General features: G+C 50.4%; 1 protein-coding gene across 7 annotated transcripts in view; it reads left to right on the top strand.

The window, feature by feature from the left end:
* The first annotated feature begins 354 nt into the window (after positions 1 to 354).
* The window catches only part of CACNA1E (calcium voltage-gated channel subunit alpha1 E), a 109,533-nt gene continuing 92,161 nt past the window's right edge, over positions 355 to 17,726 (top strand). For 5 of the 7 annotated variants that reach the window (XR_005257816.1, XM_038144572.1, XM_038144568.1 and 2 more), the window contains exon 1: positions 355 to 781. Coding sequence is in view for 6 of the 7 variants with exons in the window: in XM_038144572.1 (XP_038000500.1) it covers positions 381 to 781 (401 nt within the window). In the remaining variant the exon portion in view is untranslated. The remainder of the gene's footprint in view (positions 782 to 17,726) is intronic. The other 2 variants (XM_038144565.1, XM_038144567.1) reach the window with 1 other exon arrangement.

Here is a 17,726-nt window from a genome sequence, read left to right as displayed (position 1 = left end):
GATGCTCCAGTCAGAGTGTCGCATAGAGGAAAACCAACCAAATGGAAGGAGCCCAGCGTGGCTTAATCCACGTGTCCCAAATCTTTTTCCCATCTCATTGAGCTGTGCTGCTCCAGGGAGGGCTGGCTACTGGGTCAGGGAGCTGCAGGTTCAAGAAGTTCAGTTGGGTTCAGTTGAGGGAGGCAGGAGGTGCTGCCCCTTGCCCTAACCTTGGGAATCCAGTGATGTGTGTCCTGCTGTGACAGGGTCCAGCCCAGCAAACCAAGGAGAAATGGTTGATGTGGGAGGAATGGAGGGAATTGTGGGGCAAAACCAGCAAACCCCTGAGCCTCCCTCTGTCCTGTTCCCTTCCAGAGTGATGAGCCCCAGCAGCAGCAGCCATGCTGGGATTCGGGACGTGCGCCATGAGCGCCCCGGCGAGGGCGGCTGAACTGGACGCCGCCTCGTCCCGCTGCATCCTGGCCCTGCCCGAGGAGGAGACGTGGCGCCAACACCGCCTGGGCCTGATGCAGAACACCCAGTCCTGCAACCTGCTGGAGCCCCAGAGCCTGGCCCAGGCCCTGGTGTCCCGCGCCGCCTCCTTCGAAGCGCTGTATGATTCCCGCTGCTGCGATGGCGAGGCAGGCGGTGCCACGGAGCTGGGACTGGCCCAGCTGGTGGCCGTGAGCCCTGAGGTGATCAAACGCCGGCGGGGAGGGCTCATCGAGCAGAGGGACATCATCAAGGCACACGAGGCACACAAGATGCAGAGCACGCCCCAGGCGCGGAGGAAGGAGTGGGAGTAAGTACCAGAGAGCCCCCTGTGGTGTTCACATTCTCTGAAAAAATTCCTTCGCCCAGGACTTTTCTCCTGGGAAGCTGAGAAGCCTCAGAGAAAAGGAAAACAATTCTTATCTCATTTGCTTCTCCTCTGTTTTGCTCATGTGGAATGTGTTTGGAGATTGTTTACCCACAGGTGATTGTTTCATTGGGTTCTGCTGTGAGTTGTTTTGACTCTTTGGCCAATTGGGGCCAAGCTGTGTCGGGACTCTGGAGAGAGTCACGAGTTTTCATTATTATCTTTTTAGCATTTTAGTAAGTATCCTTTCTGTATTCTTTAGTATAGTTAGTATAGTATTCTTTAATATAATAGAGTATCATAAAATAATAAATTAGCCTTCTGAGAACGTGGAGTCAGATGCATCATTCCTGCCTTTGTCGGGACATCCCTACAAATACAATACCGCCCAGCCCGGGTGGGCAGCTGGGGGAAGTGGGAGCCTTCCCCATCCTGTGTGGGGCTGCTAGGAGGGTGTGGGGGTGTCCTTTTGGATCCCTGTAGGGGTGGCCAGGGCCAGCTGTGCTCCATCTCCTGGCTCTGAGCTGGAGGGTGGCATCCCATGGGAATGGCTGTCCCCAAACTGGGGGGTGGTAGGTGAAAGTTGGAAGCTCTCTGCTTCGGAAGTCCTCCTTTCCCTTGGCTGTATCTGGGTATTTAGATAACGTTTGGGGCTGTTGCCTTTCTGCTTTTGCTGTGGCTTGACCCAGCTGAGAGGGGATTATCTGTAGATATGGTGGTTGGGGGCATTTTTTGTGGGATTTGGAAATGCTGAGCTAATGGTTGGACTTGATCTTAGAGGCTTTTTCCATGATTTCTACTCAATTCTAAAAAGCACCCAAGTCTTTCTGAATCAGAGCAACCTGGGACATTAACAAACTTGAGGAAACAAGAGCTAGAACCCACAGGCTTTATTTATTACTTTCCTTTAATCTACTTATTCTCACGGTTTGCGTTGGTGCTGTGAGAAAAGCCCAGCTCCAAGTCCTGGATTAGCCTCTCTCACCCCACACTCACTGTGTGACAAGGCTGCAGCCACGTGCTTCAGTCCCACTATGAAATAACAGAATATTATTGTTAATAAATATTATTTATTATAATAACATTAATATTAATCATATATACCAATAAAATAATTATATTAATATTAACAACAATAAATAAAAGCTTCCCCTCCCAGTGCCTGCCCAGCAATCAGCCAGATTTCCTGGGATAAGCTGTTGCAGCACATCCTACTCCACTGTCATTGGTCTGGAGCAGTTCCCTGCCTCCAGAACCCGATTTGGGGAATAATGTTTATTAAAACACCCAAAGGAGATGGGAGATGGAAGCCCCTGAATTAATTAGATGTGGCACGTTGCTTTGGCAAGATCTAGGTCAGCACTCTGCTTGTGTGAGGCTGGTAGGGTTTCTTTGGGATGGTTTCCATGATAAAACCACTTGTGATAAGGCTGAGGCTGCTCCTGCTTTTTTTTGGAGAGCAGCCCATGGCCGAGGCTGGGCTCTCCCTGGCCCTGCTCATCCCTTTGTGCCCGGGGATCCTCCTGGCCAGCGACTCAGGCACTCAGGCGACTTTGCAGGGGAAATGATAAATTGCCATATGGGCTCAGCAGGTGCTCAGTGCCTCGTTATCTTTTGCAGCCCCCTGGGGGTGCATGATTTATTCATCATGGCGGGGCAGGAAGCAGAGGGGTGGCTGTGTTAATTGTCGGCTCACTAATTAGCAGCCTGCAGCTCCACAGCTCTGTTTGGTGGCAGGGACATGGAGCTGGAGCTCTTCCTTCCTGCTCCTGCTGGTGGGATGTGCCCACCTTTGGCTGCCCTCAGTTGCTCCATCCAGCAACCCAGTATTTCAAAAAAAAGCCCCTAAGTCCAGTATTTCTGTTTTTAACACAGTGGGAATGCTCAGCACCAGGCACTGCTGCCATCCCGATGTGGTTTAAGAGGATGTTTCCCCAGGCTGGAAGGGTCCTGGCTTTGCATTTCCCAGCTCCTGGGTGATTTGGTTTTTCATTTCATCCTGCTTTGTGATGGTTTTCTGGAAGTCTGTGATGCTGGGGAGGATGATAGGCTCTGGCCCTTGGGCTTTGCAGACCCCATGTCCCACTGAGGACCAGAGAGCCGCACTACCTGCCTCTGCCACGCATCTTCCTGGGATGTTGGTGAGCACCAAGGGGCTTGATCTGTTCCTTTCCCAGACTTCTGTGCCCTGCTACCCCATCAACCTACAAAAACTACATGCCAGAGGTTCCTGCTTTAGCATCAGACTCAAACATCAGGAGGTGAGGGACTTTTGGTGAGGCAGGCAGTGGTAGGGTGGGGGAGAATGGCTTTAAACTGGAAGTGAGTGGGTTTAAGGTTAAGAATTCTTGACTGTGAGAGTAGGGAGGCCCACCACAGGTTGCCCAGAGAAGCTGTGGCTGCCCCTGGATCTCTGGAAATGTTCAAGGTCATGTTGGATGGGGCTTGGAGCACCCTGGTCAGATGGAAGGTGACCCTGCCTGTGGCAAGGAGGCTGAAACAAGATGATCTTTAAGATCCCTTCCAATCCAAACCATTCTATCCTTCTGGGACAAGCCATCAGTGTTCCCCCCCTCAAAGCTTTGCCAGCGCCCAGGCAGGTGTGCAGAACCAGCAACCCCAGAACCAGAGATGTTTTCTGGGAACAGATGGATACCCTATGGGTGAGAAAAGGCAAATTGATTTCCTTATGTGTAATTTTATTAGTAATAAAGCAATTTCCCAGTGATTTCATTTTCCAAAGGGCCCATCTCATGTGCCTTGGATCACCCTGGGGGCTTTCACTGGAGCAGTCTGGCTCTGGTTAGCAGTGAGGGGGGTATTCTCCCATAGCTCCAGCATGATGGTGGGCATTAAATGGGACATGGGAAGCATGGAAAATATGTGAGCAGCTGCAGGCTGTGGCTGGGTGGTCTGCAGGGTGCTGGGCACAATCAAAGATGCTGCATGTGCCTCTGTTCTGCTGCATGAGCCCTCTGCTCCCCTGTCCTTGCAGATGTGGCATTCCTGGTGTGTAGCCAGATGTGGTTAAGCTGCTCTCGATCTGGGTTGCTCTGAGAGTAGTGAAGAAAGGCTCTTTGTGCTCACCAGTGTTGGCAAGTCTGACCCTCATTAAAACCTCCACCTCTGCTGCCTTTTGCCAGAGAAACAATTCCACAAGTAGAATAGGAATAGGAAGGGCAAAAAGCTGTTTTCCCTGTTTTTGTTTTTTTTTTTGGTTTTGTTTTTTTTTTTTTTTTTTTTTTTTTTTTTTTTTTTTTCTGAGAGGAAACCAAGGCAGAGAACAGAAAACACAAAAACACAAAGTGCCTGTGGGGCAGTGGCTCTGGGGGAGCATTAAATTTATGGTGAAAAACGAATATACCAGCCCACCTTGTTCATGTCTGAGGGACTTCAGCCCAGGGCAGACAATAAACCCCATTCTTCCAGAGTGCCAGCCTGCTGCCCTGCCCCCCATCCCTGTGCTCACATATTGGGGTCAGGGATGGAGGTATCTCTCCAGGTAGGAGAGATCTGCAGTGCTCCAAGGCAGAAGCACTGCTGTCTTTGCTCTGGATGCCTGGCAGCATCCTTTGGATAGTGTCAGGCTTGGAGACAGCTCAGAAGAAAAGCTCCTCATCAAAATAAGCCAACAGGGAACCTCCTGTGGCTTCTTCAGGAGGAGCAGCTGCTTCCTTAGCTGATGGTAAGGACAGGCAGAGCCACACAGGGAGCACATCCCAGAAAGGCTTCAGTCTGAATTTGAAGCACACAGGACCCAACCCTGCTTTGCATGGCTGAAACCCACATGTGCATGGAGACTCGTTAAGCTTGGCTTGTGCAGTTTGGGGAATGCAAGCTGTGCCCTCATTTTGGGATGATATTTACAGCCAGGATGCATGGAAAAGCCTGGGTCCAGGCAGGTGTTGGGCAGGGAATGGAGGAGGCTGGGGGGAAAGCAGCAGACTTGTGGCACAGTGAAGGTTGGACCTGTAATTCAGCCTTTGAGCACCTGAGGTATCAGCGAGGAGAAATGGGGAAGTCTTTGACGTGGCCAAAGAACCTGATTTTATTGTGGAGTACAACTGCTTTTATACTTATATACTTTTATACTTCTAGGAAGGCTAGTAATGTTTTACTACAGTGATTGGGTTAAAGATCACGTAAACAAACTTATACATTTTAAACATCTCTTGCTTGCAGAAGTCTGATGTAGTTTTCTTTTTCCAGTAAATCCATCTGGTTGAATCTTCTTGCAATCTTGATTTAATCCTCAAAGTTCTGTTTGCTATTGCCAAGGCATCCTGTTACCAAATCTCTTAAGCTAGCCAGGTCCAAAGTCCATCATCTGTCTTGTGTGTCCCAGTATCCCAACACTGAGGGGTGGGTGGAGGGTCTGGGAAGCAAAGCACTCTGCCCCCAGCATAGTGACCCCAAAGGATAATGTAAATAAAAGTGATGTCCTGTCTTGCAGCATCTTAATTCACATCTCTGGTGCTGTGAATTTGCGAGGTCTGGTTTTTCTTGGGAGCCTAGGGAGCTCCCAGGAAGAGAAGACCCAGCAAATCCCTGCTCCAGGGAGCTTTGTGCTGCTCCCGTGGGGAGCCTCTGGGGCTGGGGTGCTCTGCAGCTCTGCCTCCGTGTGGTTGGATGGGAAGCAGGAGAGAACAGAACAGAACAGGCTGCAGACAGGCAGGGTGCTGCTCACAGATCTCACTGGCTTTTTATGATTTGGCAGCCTCTGTCTGGTTATGTGCACATTCTGCACCCCAGATTACAGATGAAGTTGAGGGGTTTTTTTCCCTTACAATTTTTTTTAAATTTCTTTTTACTGGTGCTGAATGAGAGAAAGCACCCTTTTGGTGTGTGCTGGGCTGCCAGCTCCATTGCTGTCTCCCAGCATATTCCTCAGCACTGTGGATTCTTTTGCTTCTTTTCTCTGCCAAGGTTGGGATTATATTGAGAGACAGTATTTCTTGTTCAGACTCAGATGTTTATTAGTTCTTATCTATGTTACAGTCTCACAAATTGTGAGTTTTTCAATACTTTAACAAGGTAAAAATGGAGCCCTGTCTCTCTCTCTACAAGGCCTTTTAAGGATAAACTGTCCAATTAAGAAATGACACCTAAATTATTTTTACTTTTGACCCAATAACCAACCCCCTGTGCCTTTCAATGTGGACTTTTTTATCCAATCACAAAAAACCACCCAAACCCATGGAGAAGAAGGTGAAGAAGAAGGACCAGCCTCTGTCCTAAAACATCCATTTTGCTTTATAGATATTACTATATTCTAAAACCTTAAACTCTTAAGTTTTCCACCCTGTGATATTACACACTTCTATTTAAACTACACACCCACAATCCCAGTTCTATCATTCAGTTTTGGAAGCCTTCTCCACAGTCTCAGGTCAAATGGCAGTGTTTTCTTGGGGGTCAGTGCCTGGCAGCAGAGAAAGTCTAAAATTCTCAGCAACCAGGGGTTCCAACACAGCACCATCTTCTGTCCTTCCCCACAGTGGGCTCCTCTTCACATGTCTGATATCATCACCCCAGGGCTTTGGGAGGCCTGGGAAATAGGGTTGGGGCAGCTCAGGCGGAGCTCTGGGGGCTCTGCAGGTCAAAGCCCTGAGGTCTTGGTGGCAGGTGATGCTGGGAATGCCATAACTGAGAGCATCCTTCCTGTAGATCCACCCATGCTTCCAAGTCTTCTAGAAACCCCTGCAAAGCAATTAACTTCTCTAAGCCTAAGGAGTGTCTCTTTGTTAATATGGCTCTGCTTATGTTTCCCCCTGCATGAAGAGCAGTGCAGGCACTGAAAGGGACTCTGGATGTACTAAACTTGGCAATGGGTGCACTGAAATGTGGCTTTTGTCATGGCACCTTGCCTTGAGCAGCAGAGAAACACCTCTCCAAAAGGTATCTGCCCTGAACCTCCATGTGCTGTCCCTGCTTCCCTCTAGTGCTGATCAAGGTTTGCATCCTGGGGAGGAGTTTGTTTTTCTGACCTGGCATGAACTCAAGTTCCGCTGAATATCCTGGCAATAGCATGGAAATAGCAGCATCCTTCACCCAATTTCCTCAAAGCCTGGGTTTCTGGCACACCCTCCAGGAATTCCCTGAGTTAATTCCAGTGACTGCAGAGCCTCCCAGGGGCTGCCAGAGGGGTGGGCACTCGAGGAAGGTCCAAGCCAGTGCAGGCTCAGAAGTGGTTCCGGGGAGTTCCTCAGGAGCTGAGCATGGAAGGACAAGGTAGTTCCCAGGAGATGCCTCCCAGGAGGCATTATTTAATATTTCTACAGAGGGAGGGAGACAGGAGTCCCACCAGCAGAACAAAATCATTAAATATGGAATGGAAAAAGACAGTTTTAGACTAAGATGGGCCAATATGGACAAAAGGGAACATAATGATTGCTTTGCTTTTGATGAAGCCACAAGTTGTTGCAAGCAAAATAGAATCTCCTAAAATCATAATACGCTAGTTATACCCTTTTTAGTTTCTCCAGTAAATTTCTCATGTTGTTGTTTTCATTGTAGTGTTATGTTTTATTATTCCATTGAGTTAATTAAGAGCATTTTTCTGTTAAGGCTGATTTCTGTTAAGGCAGATTGTTCTTAAGTTTATTCAGAAATAATACAGGCTCAGAAGTGGTTCTAGGGAGCTCCTCAGGTGATTCCCAGGAGATGCCTCCACTCAGGACCTGCTGCCTTGTGTTTTTCCACTGCATCCTGGCAGCTCCTGCTTTCCTCAGCTGCAGGTTGGGAAGCTTTGTTAGCACTTCTTGGAGCAGTGTTCAAACTGTGGTCTGTGCTTTCCAGGAACCAGCCTTTGGAAGGAGCTTCCCCCTTGGCCTGGGACTGGCCATGGCTCAGAAACACAGAATTATCGTGGGGCAGTGAAGTGGCAAAGAACCTCAGGCAGGGTCACCTAGAATAGGCTCCAAAGCCCTCCAGGTTTCTCCCAGCAGCACGTCCAGGTGGGTTTTGAATACCTCCAAAAATGCAGAGTCCACAGGCTCTCTGGGTAGCTTGTCCCAAATGTTTAGTTGCCCTCACAGTGGCAAAGTTTATTCCTCTGTGCAGGCAGAATTTGTTTTATGGCAGTTTGTGCCTGTTGTCTGAAGTCCAGTCTCTGGGTGCTGCAGACAGGAGCTCTGCCTCTTTCCCCCGTCATATGCTCTGTGCATGGATCAGATCCTCTGTGAGCCTCTTCCAGCCAGGCTGAGCAGCCTGCCAGCTCCTGTCCTTTCATCACCTTGGCTGGAGTTGCTCCAGTAGCCCACGTCCCCTGTCCTGTGGGGCACAGCACTCTGGATGTGTCACCAGGGCTAAATGAAAGGGGTAGACCCACCAGCTTTGCCTGACACACCCCAGGGGGCTGCTGGCCCACTTTTTTCACGAGCACAGCGCTGGTGACCATGAGGTCCCTTGGGACTTGTCTTTGGCACTGGTGAGGGCACACCCTGAGTGCTGTGTCTGGTTCTGGCCCCTCAGTTTGGGAAGGATGTTGAGATGTTTGAGCATATGCAGAGGAGGCAACGAGGCTGGTGAGGGGCTGGGAACAGAAATCCTGTGAGGAATGACTGAGGCAGCTGGGGTCGTTCAGCCTGGAGAGAAGGAGACTCAGGGGTGACCTTATCACTCTGCACAGCTCCTGAAAGGTGGTTGTGCTCAGTGGGGTTTGTCTCTTTCTCCAGGCAGCACTGACAGAAGCAGAGCACACAGCCTCAAGCTGCACCCAGGGAAACACAGGTTGGATATTGGGAAAAAGTTTTTTACAGAAAGGGTGATAAAGTTCTGGAATGGCTGCCCGGGGAGGTGGTGCAGTCACCATCCCTGGGTGTGTTTAACAAAGCCTGGGTGTGGCACTGGGTGCCAGGGTTTAGCTGAGGTGCTGGGGCTGGGTTGGACTCCATGATCTTGAAGGTCTCTTACAACCTGGTCATGCTGTGAATTCTGTGGGGCTCTCCCTGCCCAGCCCTTTCCCAGCCAGCATTTGTTCTTCCCCAAGTGCAGGGTTTGGTGTTTCATGTGGAGCTGAACTCCACGCTGCTCCTCTGCTGTTTCTCCAGGCTGCTGAAGTCCCTCTGGATGGCAGCACAGCCCTCTGCTTCAGCAGAGCCTGGTTTTCAGCGTCTCCCTGCACTGGCAGAGCGTGATTCAGTGCAGCAACCAAACTTCTGTTATTTCCTGCTCGTTTTCATCCTCGTCCCTTCCCTCCCCTGGAATAATTCAGCCTCTTCCCCTCTCCCAGGCAGACCCCAGCTGTCCCTGTGTGATTCTGATGGGAGGCTGGCTGCTGTTTGTGACAGAGACGTTTTCCAGCCTCTCCAATTGGTAGGGTTAATGTAATTTACTACTCTTGGTTTCTTCTGTGTAGTACCTGCCTTGCCCCTCCCACCCTCACCCCCTGTTTGTATGTCAGGGATAACAGTGTAATAGATTAATTCAGGGACCTCAGCAGGTATCTAGTTTCATCAGACAATCACTTATTTTTCAATTAATTCAACGTTTTCCATTTTGAAATGCAGAGGATGGTTCACTGGGCACTCCCAAAATGGCATTTTCTTGGCTGAGGGTGGTGAGGCCCTGGCACAGGTTGCTCAGAGAAGTTGTGGATGTCCCATCCCTGCAAGTGTCCAAAGCCAGGCTGGATGGGGCTTGGAACAGTGTTGTCTGGTGGAAGGCGTCCCTGCCCATGGAAAGGGTTGGAATGGGATGATCTTTAAGGTTCCTTGCAACACAAACCATTCCATGACTCTGTAAAACTTCAGGAAGGTCCCTGGCATTGTACTAAAGCAGCTTTCAAATGTTCTGGTGCTTATCCCAGCCATGGGGAAGGAGGTCAGTGGGACATTGTCCTTCCCAAAACCCACCTGAAATCCCAGTTGGTGTTGTCCCACCTTCCCTGGGTGGTGCCGACCAGCTTGTTTGGCAAGCTCCAAACACCTGACCACGGAGGATGGTGCTGTGATGGAACCTGCCTCATCTCCATGAGCTCTGCTACAAATCCCAACTCTTTCATTAGTCACCAGAGTAGCCTCACAGGGGTTGCTTTTCTCCCCATCCCTCCACAACCTGTGAGACAACACCTGATATGCTGTAACTTCCTTTCCCTTGTTTTATATTTGCATTCCCCCCAGATGAAGACAGGAAGGATGAATCTGACTCCACGTTCTCAGAAGGCTAATTTATTATTTTATGATACTCTATTATATTAAAGAATACTATACTAACTAGAGAATACAGAAAGGATACTTACTAAAATGCTAAAAAGATAATAATGAAAACTCGTGACTCTCTCCAGAGTCCCAGCACAGCTTGGCCCCAATTGGCCAAAGAGTCAAAACAACTCACAGCAGAGTCCAATGAAACAATCACCTGTGGGTAAACAATCTCCTAACACATTCCACACATGAGCACAACACCAGAGAAGCAAATGAGATAAGAATTGTTTTCCTTTTCTCTGAGGCTTCTCAGCTTCCCAGGAGAAAAGTCCTGGGCGAAGGGATTTTTTCGGAGAATGTGAATGCCACACCCTTGCATTTTCCCGGGTGGAATTATGCCTAAAAATTCCTCAATGAACTTTTCTCCCATTGAGGAATCCTGGGAGCTGTGCTCAGCCTTGGCTGCTGAGGGTGTTTGCCTTCAGGGAGGCTGCTGAGCTGCCTGCCTGTCACTGCAGCAAGGGGGACGTTTTTCACACCTCCCAGCACTGAGGAGCTCTCAGAGAGAGGTTTTGCTCCTTGGCCTCTTCTCTTTCACAGGTTTGGGAGAGGGAAGCAGCACCTCCTTCCTGGCTGCATGCGAGGGATGGGACTTTTCTGGCTGTCTTGAGCATCAGCTGCTCAGTGCAAGTTCAGACCTGCTGGAAAAAAAAAAATTTTCAACATCTCTGTCTTCTCCTGGTGCTTGTCCTGACAACACGGTTTTGTCAAAGCCACCCTTGTTTGCTAGCAGGGTTGCTTTGGAGAAAGCTGAGCCTGTGAGTTTGGCTGCATTAGGTTGGAGATGGAGTTAGTAGAGTTCTGGTCCAGCTTTCTTTTTATTGCAAGGGGTATTTGCAGCCTAAAGGCAGGAAGGAGACTCCTCTGCCATCCCACCCCCTGGCAGTGGGTGCTCTGCTGTGCTTATCCAACTTGAGCCTTGCAGGGTGGGCAGAGATCAGAGAAAGCACTGGATGCTCCTCAGGCATGGACCTGCCTCTTGGAGGGGTGAAGAGGAGAAGAAAAAGGGTATAAGGGAGAAGAAAATCTCCTGCTGGCTTTGCAGGAGTTAACACTGCTGTGTCAGAGGGTTCATGAGGATGCTGGGGGATTTCTTTTGCTTTGGGTAGTGCAGCGGTTGAAAAAATGCTTTTAGAAATCCTTCTCCAATGCTTTGACAGGCTAGAAATAAGTTTGCTGCTGTTGGCTGTCTATGGATGGCTCTGAGGAAGTATTTTGAGCTTGTTCCCGCACACATGTGAAATTTGGCAGCTTGGTGTCTGGTTCTTTGGTGGCAAGAAGGGGAATCTCCCCCCGGGTCTCTGCTCCGTCCGTTCCTCATCTCTTTGCTCTCCCTTTCTCCATGCTGCTCAGTCCCAGTATTTTGAGCAGGGCCATTCTGAAATATCCCTATTTTCCCCCCACTGGATCTTCTCAAGTGGACCTCTCTGGAAGTGCCTTGCCCAAAGCTGGACCTGTGTGAGATGGAGAGGGGTGGAGAGGTGTGATCTCACCTCCTGCCAGTGTGAGCCTGGGATGCTCCACAGCTTTTGGCTGAGGGGATAGGTTCTGTGGAGGGATTTGGGGGTTGGAAGCAGGCATGGAAATTCTCTTTAATGTGATCGCAAAGAGGGGAGGGTGGACAGCTGTTCCCTGAGAGGGGGGATTGCTGCACGCCTGCCCAGAGCAGCCAGGATGTGACTGCAAATGCTAATTAGAGCCTGGGCTGGCAAAGCTAAATAAAGCAGCAGGGCACTCCAGCCAATTTATTAATGGCTGATTATTCCAGGGCCCTTCAATTGAGCCACAAAGCCTCCTGGGTTAAGGCATGGTTAGCCTGAGGAGCTCTGCACTGCCAGGAGCTCTCAGAGTGGGGTGTTTGGGTAGGAAAGGGGAGACTGGGCAGTGTCAGGCTGGGGGAAGCATCCCTGCAATGCTGTCCCTTTTCTCAGCAGTTTTGGGATGATGGGTCTCACCTGCCTCTGCTTGAGGTGTCAGCAGCCCCCCTGAGCTTCTTTGTGTACTGCCATGCACCCACAAAGGTGGCTCTGGATTTTGGTTGGGTGTTTTTGGGGAGTGCAAAGTGCTGAGCAGCCCGTGGGGGTGGGTTGGTGCAGGCACTGAGCTTCACAGGGACAGAGTGAGCACCAAAATCAGCTCCTGTGGGTTGTGTGGGGCTGAATGCACTTCCCTGCTGTGTCCCCATAAGTGCCCAGGACTGCAGGTTCCTTTGCTGTCCTTTGATCTTCTCCCAGCCTGCCATCATTTAAAGGTTGAAGATTGGGAACTGGACTAGATGGCCTTTAAAGGTCCTTCTCAACCTAATCCATTCTGTGATCCCACCATTTGGTTGCTAAATCCACCTTTAATTCAAGATGCAACAATATTTTGCTGTATCAGTGGCTCTGATGCATGAGCTGCCCTGCAGCAGTGTAGTGTGGGGCCACATCTCCCTTAAATGAGTTTAATCTTAATTTATAAGATGTATTTTAAGAGAAATTTAATTTTTCAAAATAGTATAACACTTTCTAGCTTCTAACTGCGAAGTTTTTAAGATGTTTGTTTTTTTAGCTTAACAAAATACAAAACTATGCTAAATTATGAAACTTAAAAATTTACAAATATGCATGTTAAAACCACAAAAAAAAATTAAAAAAAAATCATCATGACATCAAAGACACCATTAACATGTGTCCTCTTTGCTTGCACAGAAAGATGTCACCACAGCTCACTGTGAAGCATCTGCATGCAGGGGAGGAGAGGAAGGGATGGATGCTCCCAGGGCTAATCAGCCCTGGCCTCTCACCCCTAGGGTAGCTGGAGGCCCTGATGGGTTCTGGTAGGATGTTGTGGGTTTGGGAACCTTGAGTGGGACCTGCTGCACTCGTGTTTGTGTGGCATTTTGCTTCAGGTTTGTGTTGTGTTTTGTTCAGCAAAACTGAGAACTGGCAGGCATTTTAAGAGGTGGGACCAGGGATGCTCTGGGCTGGATTGTCTTAGGCAGACACCTGAAGAGAGGTCAGGAAAGGGGTGGGAAAGCAAGGTGTGCTGCAGCTGGAGTCTTGGGAAGGGGCTGCAGGGGGAAGCCTGGGTGAGAGCTGTTCTGGCACTGCTTCTTCTGTGTCTCCATCACCTGAAAAAGCTTGTCTGGGGGGAGATACAGCCACCAAAATCTCCTTTCCCAGAGAATTATTCCTTTATCCCAGCAAAAGAGAGCTTTACAAGATTATTGTCCTATTGATTTTGAAGATGTCAAGACTGGACTCATGGGTCCTGGTGATTAAAGCAGCAGTGTCTGTGGACATGGGGATGTTTCATGGCAGCACACAGATAATTCCACTTCCAGCCTCACACATCCAAGTTCTCCTGCCACAGCTGCTGTGTGACATTGAGTGGCTGCTGCAGCCCAGGGCAGGAGAGGAAGTACCGAATTCACAGCCTGGTGTGAGATTTGCTGGCTCTCCATTCTCTCCCAGCCCTCTGACCCCTCAGTGGAGAAATCCCAGAGAATTCCAGCACTGGGTTGGTGTTGGGAACATGTCCTGGTGGTTGTGAGGATGGTGGTGCCCATCTCTGTCAGGGCTGAAGAAGAATCATCCTGCTGAGGTTGTTGGAAAAAAGTGGGACCATGTGGCAGAGAGGAACCACTTTCCCTGGGTGGGTGAGAGCTGCCTTGCTCTGTGATGTGCTGCAGAGCATCTGCAGGGCTTTGCTGGCACAAGAAATGCCATCAGGACTGTCCTGGCCTGTGCCACAGCTGCCAACATCTGCACAGATGAGCATCAGGCAGAGGCTGGAGTGTTCCAGCCCAGGGATTCTGTGTCTCTGCTGCTGCAGAGGTGCTGGGCTCAGCAGAACTTCTCCTTTGCATCCTCATCCTCCTCCTAATCCAGCAGGTAATGAAACTATTCCTGGAAAAAACCTTGCATTCCTGCATGGTTATAAACACACTTCTGAGTCACAGCTACTCAGTCCCAATTTGGAATTTGGCCAGAGCACACTGGAGATGGTTCTCATTTGATCCTTTTTTTTTTTTTAAATTTTATTTTTTTCGTCTCAGCATAGCCATATTTAAAAAATAAATCATGATGCCAAAAGGCACTTTCTAAGATGAGTGCAGTCCATCAGATCTCCTGGGAATATCAGTCATGGAAGGGGAGCCTGTCCTCCCTCTTCAGACCCTGTATTAGAATTATAGAATGGCCTAAATTTGAAGGCACCTCAAAGATCATTTGCTCCAACCCCTCTGCCATAGACAGAGACACCCTCCCCTAGACCACGTTATTCCAAGCCCCATCCAACCTTGGACATTTCCAGGGATGGGGCAGCCACAGCTTCTCTGGGCAACCTGTCCCCATCCTGACAGTCAAGAATTTCTTCCCAGTATCCCATTTCACCCTGCCCTCTGTCAGTTTGAAGCCATTCCCCCTTGTCCTTTCACTCCAGGCCATTGTCCAAGGTCCTTCTCCAGCTCTCGGAGTCCCTTTAGGCACTGGAAGGGGCTCTAAACTCTCCCTAGAACCTTCTCTTCTCCAGGCTGAACAGCCCCAACTCTCAAGCTCTACTCAAGGACTTCTTCCCTGCCTGGTGCTCCCTCCAAGCTGAGGAGCAGCTCTGGCTTTCTGAGCATCCCAGGGCTTGGCAGAGGATGCTTTTAACACTATTTCCTGGGGAGGTTTTTTTGCCTTTTTTTTTTTGGTTGTTTGGGCTTTTTTTGGTTTAGTTTGTTTGTTTGGGGGTTTTGATTGTTTGGGGTTTTTTTGCGTATTGTTATTTTAAATTTTCTTTTGGTTTGTTTGTTTGTTGTGAGTTTTTTGTGGGGTTTTTTTGTGTTTTTTCTTATTTTTTTGTTTTGGTGGGTTTTTTTTGTTTTTTGTGGGGTTTTTTGTTTGTTTTTATTTGTTTTTGTTTTGTTGTTGTTGTTTTTGTTTTGGAGGAGGGTTTTTGTTTGTTTTGTTTTGGTTTTGGTTTGGGGGGGGGTTGGGGTGCCTTCACCCAGCAATGCACAGATAGGAGATTTCGGGGTGCTCCGATGGCTGCACAAAGGCATGCGGGAACTGCTCGGGGGGGTTCGCATCTGATCCGAGCGTCCCTCGGGAAGGGCCCGGCCGAGGGGAAGCCCGAGGCTAGGGTGGCCCAAGGAGGGGACAGCTGCCACTAGATGGCAATGCCGGAGCGGCAGCGGCCCCGCGGAGGGGGAGGCGGGGGGGGATGCGACACCGGGGCTCAGGATGCCCGGGAGGGGACAAGCCCGTGTCCCCGGGGATGTCCGGCCGTGCTGGGGTGGCTGGGAGAGATGGGGGAAGAGCAAGGAGGGGACTTGAATTGGCAGTATTGGTGTGAGAATCACAGAACTGTGGGATCATTTGGATTGGAAAAGGCTTTTAAACTCATTGAGTCCAATCACCAACCCAGCTCTGCCGAGGCCACCTCTCAGGCGTGTCCCCAAGTGCTACATGTGCACATCTTTCAAATTCTTCTGGGGCTGGTGACTCCACCACTTCCCTGGGCTGCCTGTTCCAGGGCTAGACAACATTTTTGGACAAGGCACCTTCCCTAAAATCCAGCCTGAACATCCCCTGGTGTGACTGGAAGCTGTTTCCTCTTGTCCTGTCACTTGTTGCTTAACAGAAGAGACCAAACCTCACCTTGCTGCAGCCTCCTTTCAGGAGCAATAAGGTCTCTCCTAGGCCTCCTTTTCTCCAGGCTGAGCCCCCCCCCCCCCATCAGGTCCCTCAGCTGGTCCTCCTCAGAGCTTGCTGGAGACCAGAGGAGTGTTAGCCTGTCTCTGTAAAACCGAGCTCATCCCAAGCCCCTTCCTGTCCTGGCACCTGCTGTTCCCTGTCTTCTCGCATTTCCTCCCCTGACAAAAACCCAAACAGCCCCACAGAGCTGGCTCTGAATCCCTGTACCACGTTGAATCATGTGGGCATCAGCCACACTTCTCCCTGACTCACAAATCCTAGCGTGCTGGGTGAGGGTCAAGATGAGGATGGCAATAAACATCCTGGGAAACAGAGCCTGCATCTTTTGGCATAGCCAGAGACTTTTTTTTTTTTTTTAATTTCCTTTTGGCTTTCAATCTTCTCTTAAGGAGCTGCTTTCTCATAAACATCCCATCCTTTAGCACCATCTGAGCAGGAGAGAGGCTCCCAGCAGGGTCATCCTGAGCTCTGCTCTGCAGCAATGAGTGCGCTGCAGAGGTGAGAGCCAGCTCTGGGTTCAGGGGACAGCCCAGTGCCCCAACAGAGGTGTCCAGGTAAGGGCTGCATCCCTGCTTTCAGGGAATGGAGGAGGAAGGCTGCCTTCCTCCCCCTCACCCCTTGCCCTGAGCCAAGCAGGGGATGCAGGGGCAGTGCTGGGTGCAGCCGTCCCCATCCTCCTGGGGGTGTGGATACCACACAGAGCCTGCATTTCAGCTGGGTGAGGCCTTGCCGTGCAGGCAGGGATGGGAGAGGGCTGGGGGCAGCAGGAGCAGGAGTTCTGCAAGGCTGAGGATCTGCTCTTGGCAATCAGCCCAGCCTCGGGCTTAATTAACAGTGCCTTAAAGGGCTGAAGGGTGGCAAGAGCAGCGTTGGTGGTGGGGGAGGAGGAGAAGGAAGATGAGGAAGTGGGGTGAACTACAAATAATAATTGATTAGTTTAGGGCAGTGTCTTGCCTGGACTGGATGGAAGGGACTGTAATTAGCTGGTAGCTGCTGTGGCCACCTCCTTGCCTGATGTTAGTAGAATGAAAAGCCAGGGTCACTGTGGCTGGCTGGTGACCTGGGAAGTGTTTTGGGAGGGATCTGAGTATCTGCTCCACTCTGTGCTGTAGGATGGTTGCGAGGTAACCAGGGGCTTGTTGTACACCCCCCAGATAACCCACTTTGATTATAAAGACAATTGGAAGGAGAGAGTTGAGAAGGGCTGGGTGTCACAGAGAGCTGGTGGGCTCTCTGTGCTGGCTGAGGTTGGGACAGTGATCCCACAACTCTTTTTGCAAACGCTCCTCTGTTATCTTGCTGAGGAGGATCTGGTCCTTCCTCTTCTCACCCAGACAGCCCAAGGGCTCCTGGCAATGCACCCATTGCCAAAAAACAAACCCTGTGGTCCTTCAGCCACCGTAGTGCCTGCAGAGTGGGGAAGTCCCTGGTCAGGTGTTGCCAGGCTGCACGGAGGGAGAAGCCCCTGGCCCAAACGAGCTAAAATTTATATGATTAGGAGCTTTATTTGTTTATTTTTTAAAATTTAAATGCTTCAAGCAGTCCAGGCTGCCACACAGCAGGTGTGGGGGACAGGGCAGCAGGCACTGTGCTTGCAGAGCAGGTTGTTGGTGGGGTAGGGTGGATGAGGGAAGAGCATGACAGGGACACTGGATGTCTTGTGCTGCTGGCTGGAGCCATGGGTGTGGGAAATGCAGCTGGAGAGTGTCAAAGGCCCTGGGGAGCTCTGTGGCCTCAGGGCTCAGCGGGAGGGGTGGGAGACCCTGCGTGTGAACAGCTTGCAGGGTGTGTTGTGTGCTGTGCCCTGCTGTGCCAAGAGGACTTGGGGACATCCCTGGGGGGCTGAGGGTACCCTGTGTGCGCCAGGAGGGCAGGGTGGGTTCCCCAAAGGTGGGTGGGTGGGTGGGCAGCCCCCACACCGGGGCACAGCCCAGCACAATCCCAGGGGACCCTGGGTGACCTTGGCACACGTATGGCTGCAGCACCAGCAGTGTCCCC

Source organism: Motacilla alba, chromosome 8 (genome assembly GCF_015832195.1).
Source record: "Motacilla alba alba isolate MOTALB_02 chromosome 8, Motacilla_alba_V1.0_pri, whole genome shotgun sequence".
NCBI lineage: Eukaryota > Metazoa > Chordata > Aves > Passeriformes > Motacillidae > Motacilla > Motacilla alba.
The sequence above is the reverse complement of the archived record's forward strand: the minus strand, read 5'-3'. Positions and strand labels throughout refer to the sequence as shown.